This window comes from Molothrus ater, chromosome Z (genome assembly GCF_012460135.2).
Source record: "Molothrus ater isolate BHLD 08-10-18 breed brown headed cowbird chromosome Z, BPBGC_Mater_1.1, whole genome shotgun sequence".
Lineage (NCBI taxonomy): Eukaryota > Metazoa > Chordata > Aves > Passeriformes > Icteridae > Molothrus > Molothrus ater.
Window position 1 is genome coordinate 36956844 of NC_050511.2, and position 18908 is coordinate 36975751.

General features: G+C 37.4%; 1 protein-coding gene across 1 annotated transcript in view; it reads right to left on the reverse strand.

Moving 5' to 3' along the window:
• SLC28A3 (solute carrier family 28 member 3) overlaps positions 1 to 15050 on the reverse strand; it is a 37894-nt gene extending 22844 nt beyond the window's left edge. Inside the window, exons 1-4 of the mRNA XM_036403479.1 lie at positions 14994 to 15050; positions 7350 to 7454; positions 3300 to 3382; positions 699 to 790 (exon numbers count right to left, since the gene is read on the reverse strand). Coding sequence (XP_036259372.1) covers positions 699 to 790; positions 3300 to 3382; positions 7350 to 7454; positions 14994 to 15050 — 337 coding nt within the window. The remainder of the gene's footprint in view (positions 1 to 698; positions 791 to 3299; positions 3383 to 7349; positions 7455 to 14993) is intronic.
• Between the last annotated feature and the right edge of the window lie 3858 nt (positions 15051 to 18908).

Below are 18908 nucleotides of genomic sequence, written 5' to 3' on the forward strand. Positions count from 1 at the left end.
GCAAGACAAGATTAGTTATGAGGGCAGGATACTCAGCATGCAAGCAACACTTTTATAACCGCCTCCTGGTGTACTCATGGACATATTTCAAGTCTCTGTGTTCCCAGTGTTCAAGTAGGAAGATCTCAAAAACAAACTTGGTGAAGTAGAAGGAAACAAAACAACCTACGGGCTAATTAGGAAAGGGAGAAAGAAGAATATCTGAATGATTTTGTTGTGCATACTGTCATAAGTACATTTACTCCAGAAAAAATTTGCAGTGAGTATGGAGTGATATGGGTCAGCAAAGAAAGCTTTCATTTCCAGCCTGATGACTTAAGTTCAGTCCTATTTGGTGCCTGACAATTTTTAAAGTGATTTCATGACCTTGGGCAAGTTACTGAAACTGTAATTTTGGAGTCAGCTGGTAATGGAGTAGACCCAACGTCTGAACTATGCTGTTATCGCAAGTGTAATTGCTAGTCAGACTTTAAACATGCTGGAGAAGCAGTTTAGCAAGATTTGTGCTTTTGTTATGTTTGAGAATGCGTGGAGGTTTTGCAATCTGGAATTTTCTCTGCAACTAAATTCTTAACTACTTTGAAATACATTGTTAAAGAGAGTCAAGAGTTTTTATGCTGGACAAAGACAGCGCAGCCTATAATCTCATACAGGTAAATAAATAAGGCTTCAGCAATCCTGGGTGTAATATACTGTACCTGTTATCAAAATTCCATAGACCACATAATGAATTCTGGTTTTATGTTTCTTGCAAAATTCACAGACTTCATCATACCTTTTTTCTAATTGCCTAGGAAAAAAACCCCAAAAGAATAGACATGTAAGCTTTTGCAGAAGAAAATTGTGTTAAATTGGTCAAAATTTCTCCACTGAAGTTTATTGAATTTGGAGAGGATTATATTTGGATGTCAAAGTGCCAAATATAAAGTTCCTTTTGAGAGGGACTTCTATGGGTTGATGCTGGTCAGGTGAAAAAGAAAATATGGCAGGTATTTAATGGGACAATTGTCATCTACATAATGGGCCAAAGTCAGCAGGCCAGTTCTGCTACCCTCTGAAGTGCAGCTCTTCTGTGAAGAGATCTGTTAATAGGGTTGATGCAAACTGAGTGTGTAGTTATAAGATTCAATGTCCATTACTAGACCCACAAAATCTGTTAATACAGCCAGCCCAGCATTATGATGTGGAATAGTAGTATTGCTGGAATTGTGAAGGCCTAAGGCTGCATTTGTGTGTGTGTAAAATAACAATACCCATCTAAAACCTTACTACAGTGTGCATAGATGTCTCTGTACTTTTTAAAATTTGATTGTTATTGCACTAACTTTTCATCTCATCCTCTCATGGATGTTAAAATGGTTTGTTATATTTGCTCTAGCGTCAGTTCTTCCAATTATAACATATTTCACTTCCTTTGTTTTCCTCACTGAAGGTAACAGCATGATTTCATGAGGGAGGTCAAAATTTAGGGAAATAGCAGTTAAGGGAGGTAATTTAACAGAGGTTTCCAATGTTAAATATGCTGGTGATGTGGACTTATATCAATTACTGAAGTAGTGGCTAAAAAAGCACCTTCATATTGTGCAAGCTGGAAAAAAATTACAGCTATGTCTCTTTCATCTCAGAGGCACTGCTTTAGAGAGGCACATCTCTGAAGCAGTCTCTCGCATTCCCAGTCCATAAAGGCAATGCTATATTTAGAGATGCTAATTATCTGGACTATACTTGTTTGGAAAATAAATGCAGCTGGAGTTAGATGAACACTGAAATCCAACATTAATATCCATATTTTCTGCACTCAAAAAAACCTCAATTAATGTAAAATAAATCTGAGAGAAACAAGAAATATTAATTTAAATTATATCAGTACACTGAAGAACAGAGCAGGAGCACACACCTTCGCAAGTACAGAGAGTAATAGGTTCTCGGAGAAATCCTGATTGCTTTTGATGCTTCAATTTCAGTTCTGGGAATTCCTGTAGCTTCACAAATCATAGCACTTTTTTTTCTAACTTGTAAGAACATTAGGTTATCTACCCAATCTCAGCAGAAAGATTAGATACAACAGGAAAAGAAAAAAGGAGAAATGAGAGACAAATAGATGAAAAAGGCAGTTACTTCATCAAATTTATGATTCCATCACCCAAGAAAAGGGAAAAAAAATACAGTTACTGCTACTTATGAGCCCTTTGGGATTTAAAGTTCTTACTTTCAGATTACAATGTTTTTGTAATTTCTTCTTTTATCAAACATCTCTCTCTCTTCTTTTTACTTTATTAATTTAGGCTTTTATGACTTTGGTACCACAATATCTTAAAATATTTAAGCACGAAAGTCATAAATATGCAGCTCTGTTCTGAAAGGTGGCAGAAAAAATATATTCCTTATGAAACTTGGTTAATTTACTAAGGAAACATTCTTTTCTAAAAGCTGATCCTATAGGCTTGAAATATAACTGAAGATGTTGAAAAAACAGATCTCACTTTAGCACATTAATGTAAAATATTTGTATATGTCAAAACTATTCTTGCTTGCATTTTGTAACGCAAAAATCAATTTTCTGCTGTGCAGGCACTTAAGAAGTGAATGCTAAAACCTTGCACTTGCAGTGAATCTGTGTTATCAACAGACTGATCTTTCAAAAGGGCTATGTCTTAGACTGCAGGCTATTCAGTACTATTTGTTGAAAGAAATCAGTAACACACATGAATCTTTAATATGATTTTAAGTATTGTGTCTTAACTTTTTTAATGCCTTAAAACAGGGTTTACAGCTTTCACAAAAATACCTAATCCTCAAGTAAAATGTGGATGTGTGCTTTCACTCTGTGATCACTTGGAAGTAGAGCAAACACAAAGCAAAACTTTTGTTCCATTAAAATAGCTTTTTTCACAGCTGTTCTGTTCCTACTTTGTGCTGGAGCAAATGGCTATGCAAATGAAAGACACTAGTGAATCTTCAACTTCCTGAAAGAGACCACTCTTTAAGACCTCTGTGTAAAAAACACTGCTCTAGAAATATTGGAAAAGAAATTATTGTACAAGAAAAAAATATTGGTCCTTTAATTTGCCAGGCTTTAAAAGGATAGTTCCACAATGACAGACGTCATTTGTAAGGTATAATAATTTTAAACAAGCTGTGTTTCTGTATTACAAAAATTGCTAGGCAATAGAAAGGTCTGTGTAGCATAGGGGTATGGCAGTGAGATTTAGAGCTGTCACTCCAGAAGCATAAACACTGGCAGCTTTTTGCTTTGGCCAGGATGGAGTGGAAGACTTACTCATGCAATAACACATTACCCTTTCAGGTGTGGTTGCTCATCATCTACGGAGGCACGTTTGTTTTCATGCAGATCACTCTCAATATTGATGTATGCATCCCCCTGGAAAGCAGATTAGTGCTGAGGTTGTCAGAAAGTTTTATGCTTCTTAGGTAAGGTGCAAAAAAGCATCCCCACTGGCAGCTGGCTGAAGCAGCCTCTAGAATTTCCTGCCTCCCCTGCATTCATGGTTCCAGCTCTCCCATCTGCCACCAAATCTCTGATCAGTGTTTAGACCAGCTGAGGAGTTTCCCAAGCCATGCACAACATTTTTCAAAAGGGAAATAAAGGAGGGAAAAATACCAGCATTACTCAGCATTGAAGAGGGCAGGGCCTCATAGCTGGAGGCCCTGTACTGCCTACGGTTGAAAAGGGCAAGCTGTGAATTAGCCAGCTGACCCAGCACCTTCTTTAGACACCCCCAGATTTTGTTGCTTGTCTCTTTGCAGAACTTTTAATATGATGGAACTTTTGTATATGGAGACCGGTTAAACTGAGCAATGCTCAGTGTTTTAAAAATTTAACCAAGCCAAGAATTTTATTCTTAAGAAAATTTGTTGCCTGAGTCCACATAATCATGGCACTGTTAAAGCTTTTGTACGACTACAGGCTGCCCTGCACCCTGTCTGGGGACTGCCTTGAGGGCCAGGAGGGGCACAGCCCCGAAGCTGCTCAGCACACCCAGCACACCCATGGAGGCTGTCTTGCCCATGCTGCACCTCATCCCCTGTCCCACTCCGGTGGGGCACAAGGATGGAGCTTATCCCATGGCTACTTACCTCCATGCTCATGGTGGGGCCTGCAGAGTGGCCAGGGCCTGGAGCAGGCAACCATTGTGTTCAAAGACAGCAGTGTACCTGCATGTGGCACTCAGGCCTCTCCCTTTGAGCACCGTGACTGGCTGAGCAGCCTGGAGTGTCTGGCCATGACCAGGGCGATGACAAGACAGTCCTGGCCTGGCCTGGCAGACATGTCCTACCCTCTTCACAAGAGTGGCCCACAGTGCTCTGCCACTTTTGGAGCAGTGACAATCTGCAGGTGAGTTTACCTTTTGTTATTCTGTCACTTTTGTTTACGGTAAGTCAATTCCCCAGTCTGTTGTGGAAAACAAGGCCCACCACAGACCTTGCCCTGGCCCCTGCATTCTGGCTGTCTGTCCTGCTGCAGGTGCTGCCAGAAGCCCTGGAAAACTCTCAGTTAGTTGCCAGAGAGAGACTTGAACCACAGAGTCATGGAATGGCCTGGGTTAGAGGGGACCTTAAACATCATTAAAGATCAGAGTTCCAACCTCCTGCCATGGGCAGGGACACCCCACACTACACCAGGTTTCTCAAAGCCCAAACCAATTTGACTTTGAAAACCTTCAGGGGCATCCACAGCTTCTCTGGGCATATTATTCCAGGGTCTCATCACCCGCACAGTAAAGAATTTCTTCCTATATCTGTTCTAGACCTACCCTTTTTCCATTTAAATCCAGTCCCTCACGTCCTATGATTACATGCCCCTATAAAATGTTCCTCTTCCTTATTTTTTGTGAGCTCCCTTTAAGTGCTGAAAAATCACAGTAGGACCCTGGAACTTCTCTTCTCCCAGCTGAACAGTCATATTTCTCTCAGCCTGTCAAGTATCTTCAGGCTCTAATGATCTCAAAGGCAAAACTTTACACACGGTGAGACCAGGGGAATATATACATGGAAGCTGCTGTTCGTTCTCCTAGGGAAAGCTCAGCATAAGACCAGCAGGATTCTGTTGGTCCTCTTGACTGCAGTTTTTGCAGGGTGCTTTGGAGCTGCACTGCAACATATGGCTGCATTTTCACTAAACTCAGTTTCTTTGGCTCTTTGGTCTTGACTGTGAAATAAAGCAAACCTGAAAAATGCCTACTAAGTTACATTTGGTAACTGGCAGTACTCTTCTCAATGGCTGTACAAGGTAGGCATCTTATCTGAGGGACACTGAGTGGTGATAATATGTAAATATCATTTATTCTTGAGACTAAATTTGGAATATATTGCATACCAGTGCTTCTCACAGATTTTTTTAAATTTACATTATAAAATCCAGGGAGTCCTGGCCCTCCAGGTGGAAGCACCATGCTTTCACGTTCACAGGCAGCTACACTCCCTTTGGCACTGTGTCGACTCTCCTGGTCACAGCTTGAAGCTCATGTCCTACAGATATTGCTTTCATCCCCAACATCAGTCCCACTGCCACCACTTCTTGCTCTGCCTAGGCCAGGTCATGCTCTCCTATCTCTTTTCCCCATGCCACAACATACTCCCTGTGCCTGGATCACCCACAGCCTGAATTCTGACTCTCTGAATTTCTGAAATATATGATTTGTTTTGAGAATATAAGCTATTTTTTCTTTTGAAAATACAAATACTAAAGCATCAATTTATATCTTTTCACATTGTTCACAATGTATTTAATATGCTTAGAATATTACTGTGTCACTCTTGTCACAAATGCTTTCCTACAATGACATTAAAACGTGAGAAAATCTGAAATCAAAGACAACTTTGTGTGAAAGTTGTCATTTACAAATACAAAAGGAAATTGGAGAACGGATGCAAACCCCTTTTATTTTTTTCATGGCCAAACATTATAACTATATATTAAACATACATAGGTCTGGCTCATGGAGGGTGTTGGCCCTTGCTGAGAGTTACCTAAGGGCTATGTGGAGCATGCAAACTTCTGCAAGCAAAGGGAGACACTGCGAAGTCCACACTGTAAAGACCCTCAAAATAAATTTTTATGCCTCTATCACAGTGTACCAGAGAAATTGCTGGTGCAAATATACACATCTCTGATACTCTTGCACCAAGTAGTGGCAGAATGTTTTCAGATGAACTTTTTCAGTGGGAAATTGGTTTCTCTGTTAAAAATAAAGCTTTCATAGATGTCAGTACTTTTCTCCAATTTTCTACAGTTTCAATCAGTTCTGAAAGTCCTTTTTGAGTTTTTTTTTCTTTTTTTTTTGTTTTAACAATTTCCTTTTTCCCAGCTTTTTTTAAGATGAAGGTATAGACACCATCTACCACCTTTCTCTCCTAGGATCTCAGCTTTCAATCTAGTTTCCAGGAGTGCTTATCTGAACATTCTAAGTGATTCTTTCCATCACTGTATATCTGAAATTAATTCAACTCTGAGAGCAGTCCTTACTTTGCACCATGCCTTTGTTGCCTCTGATCATATTCAAGAAAACAATAGAAGATAGAAATGAGTACCCATTGCATCAAGTACTTCTTATATGCTGCTTTGAGTACCATTACCAAACTTGGCAAGTAGATATGATTACAACAGAATAGAATTTTTAGAGTAGCAAGTTATTTCTGGAGTGAGGATGTGAAAATATTAATACCTAACAATGGTGAAATACCTGTGGATTTTTTTAACCTGACTCTCATGTTTTCATAGCGGGATACTCAGTACATGGGCTTAAATAAACATACAGTCAAAAGAAGTCAAAATAAATGTGTTTATTATTACAATAATCTGCATTGTGCTCTCTTCCACTCTGGTCATTTTTACACAGGACCTATTGACTCAAGTTTCTGTTTGTCTGAAATTTTCCCTATTTAGGATGTTTATTTAATAATTCAATATTAATTTATTATTAGATATTTAGTAATATGAATTCTTTGTCTGACTGAAGGACTGTATCTCTAAAACCAATGATTACAGATTCTCTTTTTTCACCTTCTTATGAGAAAATGGGGCAACTCTGGGGCAACTCCTTTTCCAGTCTTCCCCTTGACTACCATTTCTGATGCCTCTTTTGTATTGTGTATGAAGCCATTATGACATTGGAATACATTTTTTCTGAACCCTACACATGCAATCTTTTTTCTTTAATGTATTTTTTGAGAATAGAACTTGACTGTCTGTTTATACATTTTAAATTATATTCAGATTTTGTTAGAATATCTGCCTTGGATATACCAATACATTGCTGACATTAACTTTGAAGTTTACTAATTTTCATAAGGTTATTTGGAAGAAAAAAAAAAAAGAAAAAACATACCTGATTAATATGCACTGTTTCCTTATTTTGTGAATTCTTGCTTGTCTGTGAATTGTCTCCAAAGCCTTTCAGATTTGTATCATCCACACCATCATCACTGTCATTCTAGGACCAGAAATTACATTGGTTCAAATAAGAAGCTGAAGGCCTTTCTTGTGTAGAATAAGAACTGATTTATAATCTGAGGCCTGGGCTACCATGGAAGCAAGTGAGTGGGTGACAGGAAATGGCCTCAAGTTGCACCATGAGAGATTTAAATTAGATATTGGGAAAAATTTCTTCACTGAAAGGGTGGTCAGGCATTGCAACAGGCTGCCCAGGGAAGTGATAGACTCATGCCTGAAGCATTCCAAAAACCTGTAGATGTGGCACTTTGGGGACACAGTTAATTGGTGAACATGGTGGTACTAGATTAATGGTTGAACTCAATGATCTTACAGGTCTTTTAATATCTAAATGATTCTACAATTCTCTGTGCTACTTTACCACAACAGGGAACCCAAAGCTTGGTGTGCAAAGCTTGGCTGTTCAAGTCCCTGCACTACTGCACAAAGGTGCCTTGGCCATGAATGGTACACAGCTAATGAATCTGCTTTTTTCTTGACTAAAGTCACATGTCTCCCACAGTGAATTGTGCTGTCCATTTCTTCAGGACTGGTTCAACAAGTTTATAAAATTCCAAGCCTTCTCCTCACCAAGGGCAAAATGGACTATTTGGGGCCTTCCCCAATTGTTAGTACCTTTGCTCCAGTATGTGTGCTCCTTACACAGATGGAATAAATGTGAACCTGTACTTATATTACTCTAAGAATAAAATACTCAGGGCATCTTTAAAGAGAGGAGTTAGCTTTATCACATTAATCTTCTGAGTTATACCTTTTATTAGAGAGATGACAACAGCCATAACCAGCCCAATTAATTTTAATTTTTTAAAATAAATCCTGAATCTCAATTTTCTTGTTTCTTAATGTTTTGAAGGATAAGTTATCTCTTTTTAATGGTCTGAGGACATCTGGTTTTGTAAGAAAGCTGTCTAAACAAAATTTCAGATAACTTACATCTGCAATTGTTGTGAATGTTTTGTATTTCAGTGGTTTCTTATGGCAGCAGTTACAGTACAATAATTTCACTGGGTTTTATTGCATGAAGTATCTCATTATTTACATGGCAATAAACTCAGTAAATTAGTATTTACAATTAAAACAATCACTTCCACATGAACAATACAAAATAACCTGAATCATAGTAAATTCAAAAAAATTTCTAAAGACAGGAATAAACAGTACTACTAGAAATAAATTGAATTTTGCCTTTTTGCAGAAACACAGCCTTAGAAGCAACTAGAACAATGCTTACTAACACTTTTCCTTAAAGATACTTTGTCTCTAAACTTCACCAAAAAAATCAGTTTCAGTCAAAGTGTTTTTGTAACTTTTTGTGTCTCGGAGAAGAGAGAGTCACAAGAGGTTTTTTATTCAAGTGTTGTGGCCTTGATACATTAGTTTGCTCACTTCTAGGTGAAGAGTATGTTTTCTTTAGCTTAAGAGAGGCATTTCTGTTTCAGAAACACTTGTCACTTGTTTGCAGCAATAAACGCAGCTACTGAACTATCAGAGGGGTTTGCTTCCCCTGCAGCCAGCAATAAATGCAGCTACTGAACGCTCCATGCAATTAAAAAAAAAAGTCACAAGAAGCAGAGATTAACTGTAGCATTGAGATATATTAAAAATACTACAGAGGACAGCATTGCAAAATCAAAGTACAAAGTGTTCTGTAATTCACATCCACACATCCTCACACACTGAGAATGTTGTCTTTCAAGAGTTCTATACTTATTGCTGAGGTAGAAAAAGCAGAGATTTCCTAGAATTTTTTTCAGTAAATGTGTGAAAAATAATAATCATGCAAGTTGCTGTTCATGAAATACACAAGTAAAGGATAATCTATGTTGGAAGACACCTCTAGAAGTCACTTTGGCGAACCCATTGCGCAAGTGCAATAATTACATAAGAAGTTTCATTTATAGAATAATTAAAATATATGAATGTATGAGTAATGTAACAAAACCATTAAGAGCATCACATAATTTCTGGAACTCAGTAGCCCACGCTGCAGATTGATAGAATTGTGCCCTTCTCTGTGAATTTAAAAAGTTGTGATTTCAACTGATCATATTACATTTCTGGATTATTACTGATTCAGTAGAAACTGGTTAATTACAATTGCTAACACGGTTGCTCTAGTAAGTTTTCTGTTGACTCGAATAGTCTTTGAATAAGTGCCATGAAGCTGAGTAGTTCTCTTATTTCACAGGTAATTTTTTAAGAACTGTGTCTTCATTCTCCCCTTTATAAAATTTTTTTGTTTGTTTAGTTTGGTGAAAACATATTATTTAACCCTATTGCTTGAAGAAAAAAAATCTATTTTTAATTTGTAATAAGAACAGAATTATTCAAGTGACAAATAAAATTACCTATTCCCCTTTCCTGCTTACTTAGTATCTGAGGTACTGAAGGAACGCCTCAACAAAATAATGGTCCGTGCTTATCACCTACTGTTGCTGATTGCTAGATGTAAGCAGCTCAACACAGGCAGAAAACTTCTACCTCATTTACTCAGTATCCTTTTCAACGCCCTGTAAATGTCTGGAGAACAAAACAGCGCAAGAGAAAGTGGGAGTTCAGGCCTCAGGAACTATAGTTAGCACAATCCTGTTACGAGCACAGGCCAGTACAGCAGCATGTGAAGTCACTTCTGAACCTACTCAACCTCCAGACGACATGAGAGAGCAGGAAGTTCACAGAGAAGCTTCAGAAAATTCTCTTTGCTTTAGTACACAGTTTAAGGATTACAGAATTGGCCCATCTATTCGGAATGCTTGTAATATGACAACTGTTTTGAAACCTTGTTTCTGCTTTCACAAACTGCTTTACTTTAAGAGCTTGGAATTCCCCTCTTGTAAAATACTTGATTAAATGACAAGGACGGACATAGCTCTGTCAATATTTGTTTAGTTCCCTCTTGACGAGCTGTTAATTCACCTAGTATTGTTGCATAACTACACTCATTGATCTTCCCTGCCATCTCCTCCTTGATTTAGAAGTAGGATGGATTTTGCAAAGGGCTATTAACTTCTATTGTGTTTTTAACAATAGTAGACCCTCTGGAGTAGATGGTGTTATGCTCATGCTAGTTAGGGAGGAAAATATGATGGCCAACATTGCATTGAGGCAGCAGCTTAAACTGTTTATGGTTTAAGGGTGGGTCCTTACATTATGTTGGAGATTAGAATCAGGATACTCAAGGAGCTGACTGGAAAATAGATGCTTCAAAAGAAAATAGTTCACGTTATAATGTCAGATTCTGCTGCATCTCAAGAGATTTTTCATGGTATTTGCCCAGCAGAAGTGAAGACACCTAGTTTACAGTTTAAAACTTGCTTCTCTTTAAATATTCAGCTACCCTGAACACCATTCATCTAGATTTTCTCTAATGTACTATCTTTTGTTAGCCAGTGCCATGATTCTGGAGTTTAAATGCATTTTAAATATTGAGGAAGAATTTATTTAAATTAATAATCACAGCACTCATAAATACCTGTCGAATTATAAAACTCAGTCTACAAGGCAGGAGGGATGAATGTTCATTATCCATGTACTAAACTACAGCAAATGAGTTGCATAAACAACGGGTAAGAAAAAGGTTCTGCCAGATATAAATTTAGCAGGCTACATCTTCGTGGACTGTTTTGAAAAGGACTGTAAGTAAGACTCCTCACCTCTGAGTACATTGTTGTTTCCTGAAAAAAATTTAGGTTTTCAGGGTAGAATAGTTGGCTATTACCCTGAAATGTAGGGGTTTTTATTAAAAAAAAAAAAAAAAAAAAAACAACCCAAGTATGGCTTTGGAAATCAAGTTTTGAAAATATGGAAAAGGATTACATAATTTCCTGTCTGGATCTGGTTAAATAATGCAGTGCAATGCCACCTTAATTTCTAAGGGTAAACATAACAGGGATGCTCACAAATATAAGTTCTGAATAACATCTATAGTCTTAATTAACCAACCAGACAAGAGTATCTAGGAAACGGTGAAAAATGGCAATAAACAGAAATTGTATTTTTTAGGATATGTTTTAAGCTTGTTTGAAGGAAATGGATGCATGCCTTATGGCAATACAAATGTCCTATGCACTGTGAGCAAGGGACAGAATATTAAAGGGGATCCTTCCTCAAGTCAACTTCTTAAGAGCGTGCTGTGCTTTGCTACAGAAACAGGTACAGGCTGTTTAATGCATCATAACACTAGGGATAGGAGGCCAGTGAACAATAAATATTTATTAGCTGTTATCTTCCCTTTGCCCTTTATTTATGTTTGCCTCTGTGTTGCTTTTAACTGTAGGCCAGTTTATTCATCCCACCTACTGTTCCTTTTTAAGATGCAGCTTTTATAATTCCTTATGGAGTGAGTGTGACTTGATGTTTTATGTTATCAGAGATCTGAACGATTAAAGTTTTGCCTCTTTAATGAGGGCTAAAGGCAAGCTAGGTAAATCCAATCTCAGTTTTAGGTTTATTATTAGTGATACAGGGTTTTGGAGCAGGAAGCTGTGGGCAAGTGTAGTGGTCCTCCAGCCAGCCAGTGCCATGTATGAGAGGCTGACTGAATCACCTTGAAGGCAAGAGACACAGCAGCATTTCCACACATTATGTATGACATTATTGTAGCTATAGATACACAATCTGTTATGCTGGTACATAGACGCTTAGCAGGAAAAATTTTCTGAATTGTGGATAATGATTGATCTAAGTTCCTTAAATAACACAACATTTTTAAGATGAAAAAAATTAACAATCTGAATATCTCATTATAAACAGTGCAGTAATCTATAGATTGTACTATGAGGCAGCATCCAGAGCAGGCAACTTTAGCATGTAGGTCTTAACAACTGCATTCGATTTTATTAAATTAAATACTTTATTACTGAATGGTAGGAACATGGTAGGGAAGACTGGCAGTATAGGTAAAGAAAGCTATGTATCTTCTTAAAACCTATAGAAAAAGCTCACCCATTGTATTACACCCAAATGGCTGTGGGTAAATGAGATATTCCTAATATCAAAAAGAGAGAGACAAAGAGGGAAACTGCAGACGTGTACCTTTGGGGTTTATTGTCTGTTGTCTTTTGAGACCGTTTTGAGCCGTTAATAAGGGGGAAAGTTGCTTCTGAGTCTCCCAGGTACTGGTATCATCACGAGGTAACAATGCAGTACCTGCAATTTCAACACTATGCTCAAGTGGAAACTGCATAGTGCACAAAAGAAGTAGCTGGTATTTTGCAGAACCAGACATTTTTAAAAATGCAATTAATGGTATTAATGTAACTTCATGCTGCATAGATGCAATCCTATCTGAAAGTTAACATTTGTTAAATGAAGGTGTACTACACTACCATTGAAAATGGTGACGCAGTGAGAATCCTACCACAGTACAAATGGATGTGTGTTTACGTATCAATAGCAACCGAGATTTTGAGAAGAGCTCATAGTTATCGCTCTTTGAGCATTTGTGTGACAAATCAAAAAGCAGACTACTCTATATTACAACTTCTTCATCCCGTTAGCATCCCTTTGCAACAGAAAGCACAGTGCTTCTCATTCTTGACTTAATAAAGGTCTGATATATGATACTTCATCGATCACTTGTTAGCTTTGAGCTGCTTTGCATTGCATTGAGAACTCTTTTACTAACTTAAGTCTACTTTACAAATCGCCTAACTCGGATTTACTTGTCTGTTATTTTATCCCTATGTGCATTAATCATTAAGTGGTTCAGGTGCATCTGAAGGTACCTATGGATACTTAAAGTGGTTTAAACTACACCTTTTCCAGACCACTTTTATATTTTGTGGTTTCGGTAAGATACTCATTGCCTAATACATAAAGACTCATTTATTTCGGAGGAATTAAATGTTCACTCTTTGTACAAGGAAAGCTTAAACACAAGAAATAGTGGGACATGATGAGGCTATTTAGTTTTTAGGTGGTTCACAGTGGCTTTTACTGTGATTTGTTTATATGCAGAATTTTACCTATTTCCTTCTGTGTCTTATTTTTTCTAGGGAGTGACTTACATATTGAAACAGAGATAAGACATTGTAGAAGTAATTAAAAATGGCCAAGGTAAGCTAGCTGCGTAAGACAGAGGGTTAACCCGGGTTACTATACTGTGCTACACAGATCTCTGAGGAAAACTGTGATTTTCAGCTAATGCCATTTAAGAGAGTTCAACACCGAGCTTTTGCAGCTAGGGACTCTTCTCCTTTTTGAATTTGTAAGTACAGATTTAGGAAGCAGATGACACTGGTTTAGTCACATATTTTTTGTGAAAACACAGGATAAAACCTCTTATCTCGCTCACTTGAACTGACGGAGACTCAAGTTCAAATTGCTTATCCATCTGCTCCGAAGCACAGATGAGTTGAGAGCGCTCTGATTACTCAGGAGAAAGGCCTAACCACTGGGCTATCATGTTTTAAGAGTTAACTCTCTTGCCTACATTCCGTAAATATTCCATGACAGGTTTCTCTGTCCGAATAGCGCAATGAATAAATATACATAGCAGTTGAATGTCGGTGATGTTATGTAATAGTCCACATGCTTAGCATCTCAAAGCCCGTTCTGTGTTATTTGGATAGTGCCGCCAGATACCCACATCAGCTGCACACTTCCTGCTAGCTGAGATCAGGAGCAGCGTAAGGATCGGGGACTGCAAAGGAGAGCAAGGAGCTGCTTTGTTAATACAGCCCTCTTCAGAGTATTTCACAGCCACTGTCTCTCCCCGACTTATTCTACTTTCAGCAACAAGTACAGAGAGCCAGCCCGGCTGCGGGTTCGCAAGTTTTTGTTTGTGTCCGCTCTAATTCCAGTGAAAGCACAGGGATGCTGGGGCACTGGGAAACAATAAATAAATACCTTTGGTGTTTTTTTGCTGGTTTTTTTGTTTGCTTGTTTTTTTGTGGTGTTTGTTCGTTTGAGGGGGTTTCTGTTTACTCTTATGAAATCTGTGGGTTTTAAACGGCTGTTAATATTATTTTATGCCTAGAAAATGCAAAAATCATTTTGGGGGGCTCCTTCTCTTTGCGCTCTTCTCGAGAGCAGAGGACAATTGCACTTTATGCATGGAAGAATGCTATGTCCCACTATAATTACATTATTACTTTATAATTTTTCTCATATTATTGAAATACATTGCTTTGATGAATTATGTGTCTGCTGCATAATGCTGACCTTCTCTTCAACAGAACTGTAAATGTAAATCCTCAGAAAAAAATCAGCAACTGATAGAGCAGATGGGAGCCAGTTGTGAGATCCACCAGTCTATGAAATGTTACCAAGTCAGGGCACTTTTCAAAGCTAGCTGTATACCACTGAGGAGAGCATATTCCTGAATAAGTCAATTGTGCTCAGCTTTTTTTTCACAAGAGCCGTGTACTTTGGCAGGGAATCAGCACGTAGAATGTTGTAAAATACCTGCAGGCAGAGCGCAGAAAATGCTTTTTCTTTGTTCGGGGTCTGAATTCAACATTGTTCAATGTTTTTAACTCCTTCCTCTTCCCCAGAAAGCAAAGGAAACCACGCTTACCTGGAAGGCCAAATTGTGCACTCCTGAGTGATCACGGTTGGTCTCCGTCATCTCCATGTGCCTGGTATGGAGTTTTTGGGTGAACGTTGGAATACTGGAAGCTACTTGCAGCACAGGACAGAATCACCCAGAACCTGGTTAATCCATCTACAGGACCGGTACCACTTAAAGTCAAGTTAGGTGGAGGCCTTCTCAGGTTACACTTACTCCCACTTAGCTCCACCTTCTCGCTCTGCTAGCGCAGCCCCTTTTGGCCAGCATAGAAAACGGCCTTCAGAGACAAGAATGGAGGACACCTGCAGGCCCAAGAAACTTAGTTTACACAGTATATCTCTGGGTGGTCCTAAAGGCAAATGTGTGTACTTATATGACTTCTGTCTTTCCTCACTTGCGTGGGATGAAAACTTCCAAGTCCAGATTTTGAGAGGCCAACAATTTTTTGTCCTTTTTTAACAGGTATTCTCAAGCCATTATTTTTGTCATATTATGGTAGCTTTATTTTTCATAGTAGCTGGGGACTTCATCTAGCAGGAGAAAAAAACGAGAATGTCAATAACATTCAAAACTCTGACAAGTCTGGTAAAGCCACTTTCAGTTGGCATCCTGTATTTCATGGCACAGAGTCTTTTGATTACCTGTCCACAGATTACTCACCTTTAACTGAAGAGTATTTATGATACTTTTCAGGCTTGCTATTTGCAGTATTGAAAATAGGTGTTCTTAAAACTATCAATTGGACCTCTTATCCCTGTTTTTTGTTGACTATGGACTTTGCGTATGCAGCTTGTTCTGCGTAAGTCCTGAAAACACTAGCACTATTACAGACACCAATGTCAGACAGGATTTGTGTGAATAAAAAAATTGCCATTAAGAACAGCAAAAATTACAGTGTTCTGTTTCTTGGAAATGCAGCAAAGTATATTTATGAATTCATTAGCTGCCTACATTCAGAACTTTTTACATGCAGATGGAAAATGTCATGAGTTATGCCTCACCTTGTGAAAAGCAAAAAACTGTGCCCTGTTTTACGTATAAAACCAGAATGGATTGGCACGACTGAATATATTATTCAAAATAATGAACACTTACATGAAAAATAAGATGATGCATCTTTCTGAGTATTCTTCCAACTGTTTTACAGTATTATAAATCATACTCTTGCAATATGTGTTTTCTGAATATTATAACTATTGCTCAAAAAAGAGGACTAGCTGGGGGTTTTTTGGCCAGGAGTGCATGGTTTTTAATGATTTTTCAGTTTGCAGTATTCAGAATATTTTTGGAGACTCAGGTTTTGAAATCAATTTGTTTATTGGTAATTGTATTTGCCCTGTGAATAGAGGACATTTTTTTGACTGATTACTTCTTTCTGCACAATAATCTTCAGCAAGAAATAACTGCAAATATCTTTAACAAGTTTTTATACAATTGCCTGCTGATTTCTGCATACCTCAGCTGCTTTTTCCCTTCCTTTCTTCCTTCTCTGCCCCTCCCTCCCCCCCCCACCCCCTTCCAAGTTTGAACATGCTTTTACCATAAGAAGGTAGAAGAAACAATGAAATGAATAATTTCCAAATCCAGTCTATGCAATCTTAAAATCTGTCATCTGCATTTGCATGATGGAAGAAAGTTCTACCATCATAACTATTACAAGACAGTTCCTTGTCCCCATTAGATAACCCATTAAATAATTTTTAAAACAGTTTTTCTCATTAAAAAAAAAATCTCAGAATAACATTGATTCAATAATTTCAGTGTGGTTTCCTCCTTTGAATTTTATTTTATGTTAGAAAATTCACAGCATAATTAAAACAAAAATATCCATACCTCCAAGAAAAATCCTGAACTAACTATAAAAACCATGAAATATTGTTATTTTTTGGTGGACAGAGGACCATATATTTAAAGAAAATTAGATAACTCACTGGTATTTTTTTACATGATCAGTCAGAATTATATTTAATGTTTGATTTACATTGAACCCTTCCTGTTTCTGGTTAGTTTAAATACTTACTTGAAGATAAGGGGTTTTTTTTATATCAAGATATGTTAAGTGTCTGAGGAATATCGCATGCCACTATTTCAACTGATAACCAACCTGGACATCTGTTTTCCTCTTATGTGATTCTTTTGGCTGCGACAAAGCATTAAACACATATTCTTAAATTTTAGTGTGTTTTTACAAGAATGGATTAGTTGCTAGGCTGAAACAAATATGAATTGCCAAAATTCTACTGACAAATAGCAGAGAAAAAGAATTTACAATAATCTTAGTGTTGTTTCCAAAGAACAGTGATAAGAAACTTTATGTTCCATCCCACTATTTCTGCATAAACTCTGGAATCTCTTTGTCTTATTTAGAGGAAAACCAATCAAAAGGCCTAGTTGTCTCACTGAATTTCACATATAAATGAGATTTATATTTTTCCTAGTGTGAAAAATACATGGAGGAAGTTTATTTTCATTTGAAGGAATAATTTTCCTGGGTGCTTCTCACTTCCATTTTTAATGGTAGAAGTTTGTGAATTTATTGAAAGAATGCTGCTTTTTCAGTTGGGAGGCCTGAGAAATTAGGGAAGAAAAGCATTCTATTGTATTAAAATAACAATCTGGAAAAGCAGAAAATACTTTTCATATACAGACTAAAGAAAATTTAATGTTAATGCATTGGGTATTTTTACAATATTATGTAGAGCTGACACAGCGAACTACTATTATTTCATCATACATATGACCAAAATGTAGAAAATGAATAAACTTTTGTAATTAATGTTTTTTAAAAAGGTTTGAATATAACAAGCTATTTTCTTGAATCCTTTCCTCAAAACATGAGAAAGGTGGTTTCTCTCATTCCCCGGAAAATTTTTTAGGGAGAATAATGTTATCACACCCTCAGGGTGTTTCTCCTTGTATTATAATGCAGGTGAAGGAAACAAGAAATCTTGTTAGTAGGAGAGGCTTTCAGCTGAACTTTTTGCTTAGAGGTCTGAGTGGCAAAGATATGGAATACTGTGTCAAGTAAATAAAATATTTTGTTAGCAAATGAAACCTTACTGCTGCTATATGACTGCCATGAAACCCTAGTCACATGGTAAAGCATTCAGAACCACTTTGTTCTTCAAGTAAGAGCACAGCAATGCTCAATTTGCTCTGAAATTGGCACACAGACTGGTGAAAGCCAGAAAGGTTTTTTGGGTAATATAGAAATATTGACCAACAGCACAGCTTACTGTACACACAGCAGGCAAATATATAGCAACATGATTCTTAATAATTTGCTAGGTGCATAGAGAAGATGAGCAGGACTATGTAGAAATGAGTAAGGTATCTAAAAAAAGAGAAAATTCATGCTGGGTTTTTTTTCATTGTTGAACTGTGTGAAGCAACTTCATAGTTAGAACCTGCCAAGTTCAAAAATTCAGAATTTTTACATTCTTAATTGATCCTATTCATTATGTATAATTTTGTTAATATTACTTAGGTGTGAATTCAAGAACATTTCAGTTAAAAATTTCAAAAGCATTGAGATAATCAAATCCCAATTTTTCATATATGCCCTGAGTAAACTGCACCTCAGAGGAAAGGTGAATGAAAAAGACCATGGTTACCAATGAGAAATTGTTGGCAAGTAGTTACATTTTGCTATATATCCTAACATTTATCTAGCCAGTCCTGCTTATCCCTCTTCTGACTTCTCTGAGTGAAAAAGGTGCCTTCCATATTTGAAAAAACATGGGCCAAAAACTTTTTTTTTTGTTGATGTCTATAACCTACAAGCTTCAGGTGTTTGCAGTATGGCTTACTGAGTTTTTAGAAATATTATCATACCAGTGTCAAAGATAAACTATAACCTCCACATCATCTTGAGAATAAAGGGTGAAGGGAAGAAACTACTGTCTTGGGGAAAGGAAACAC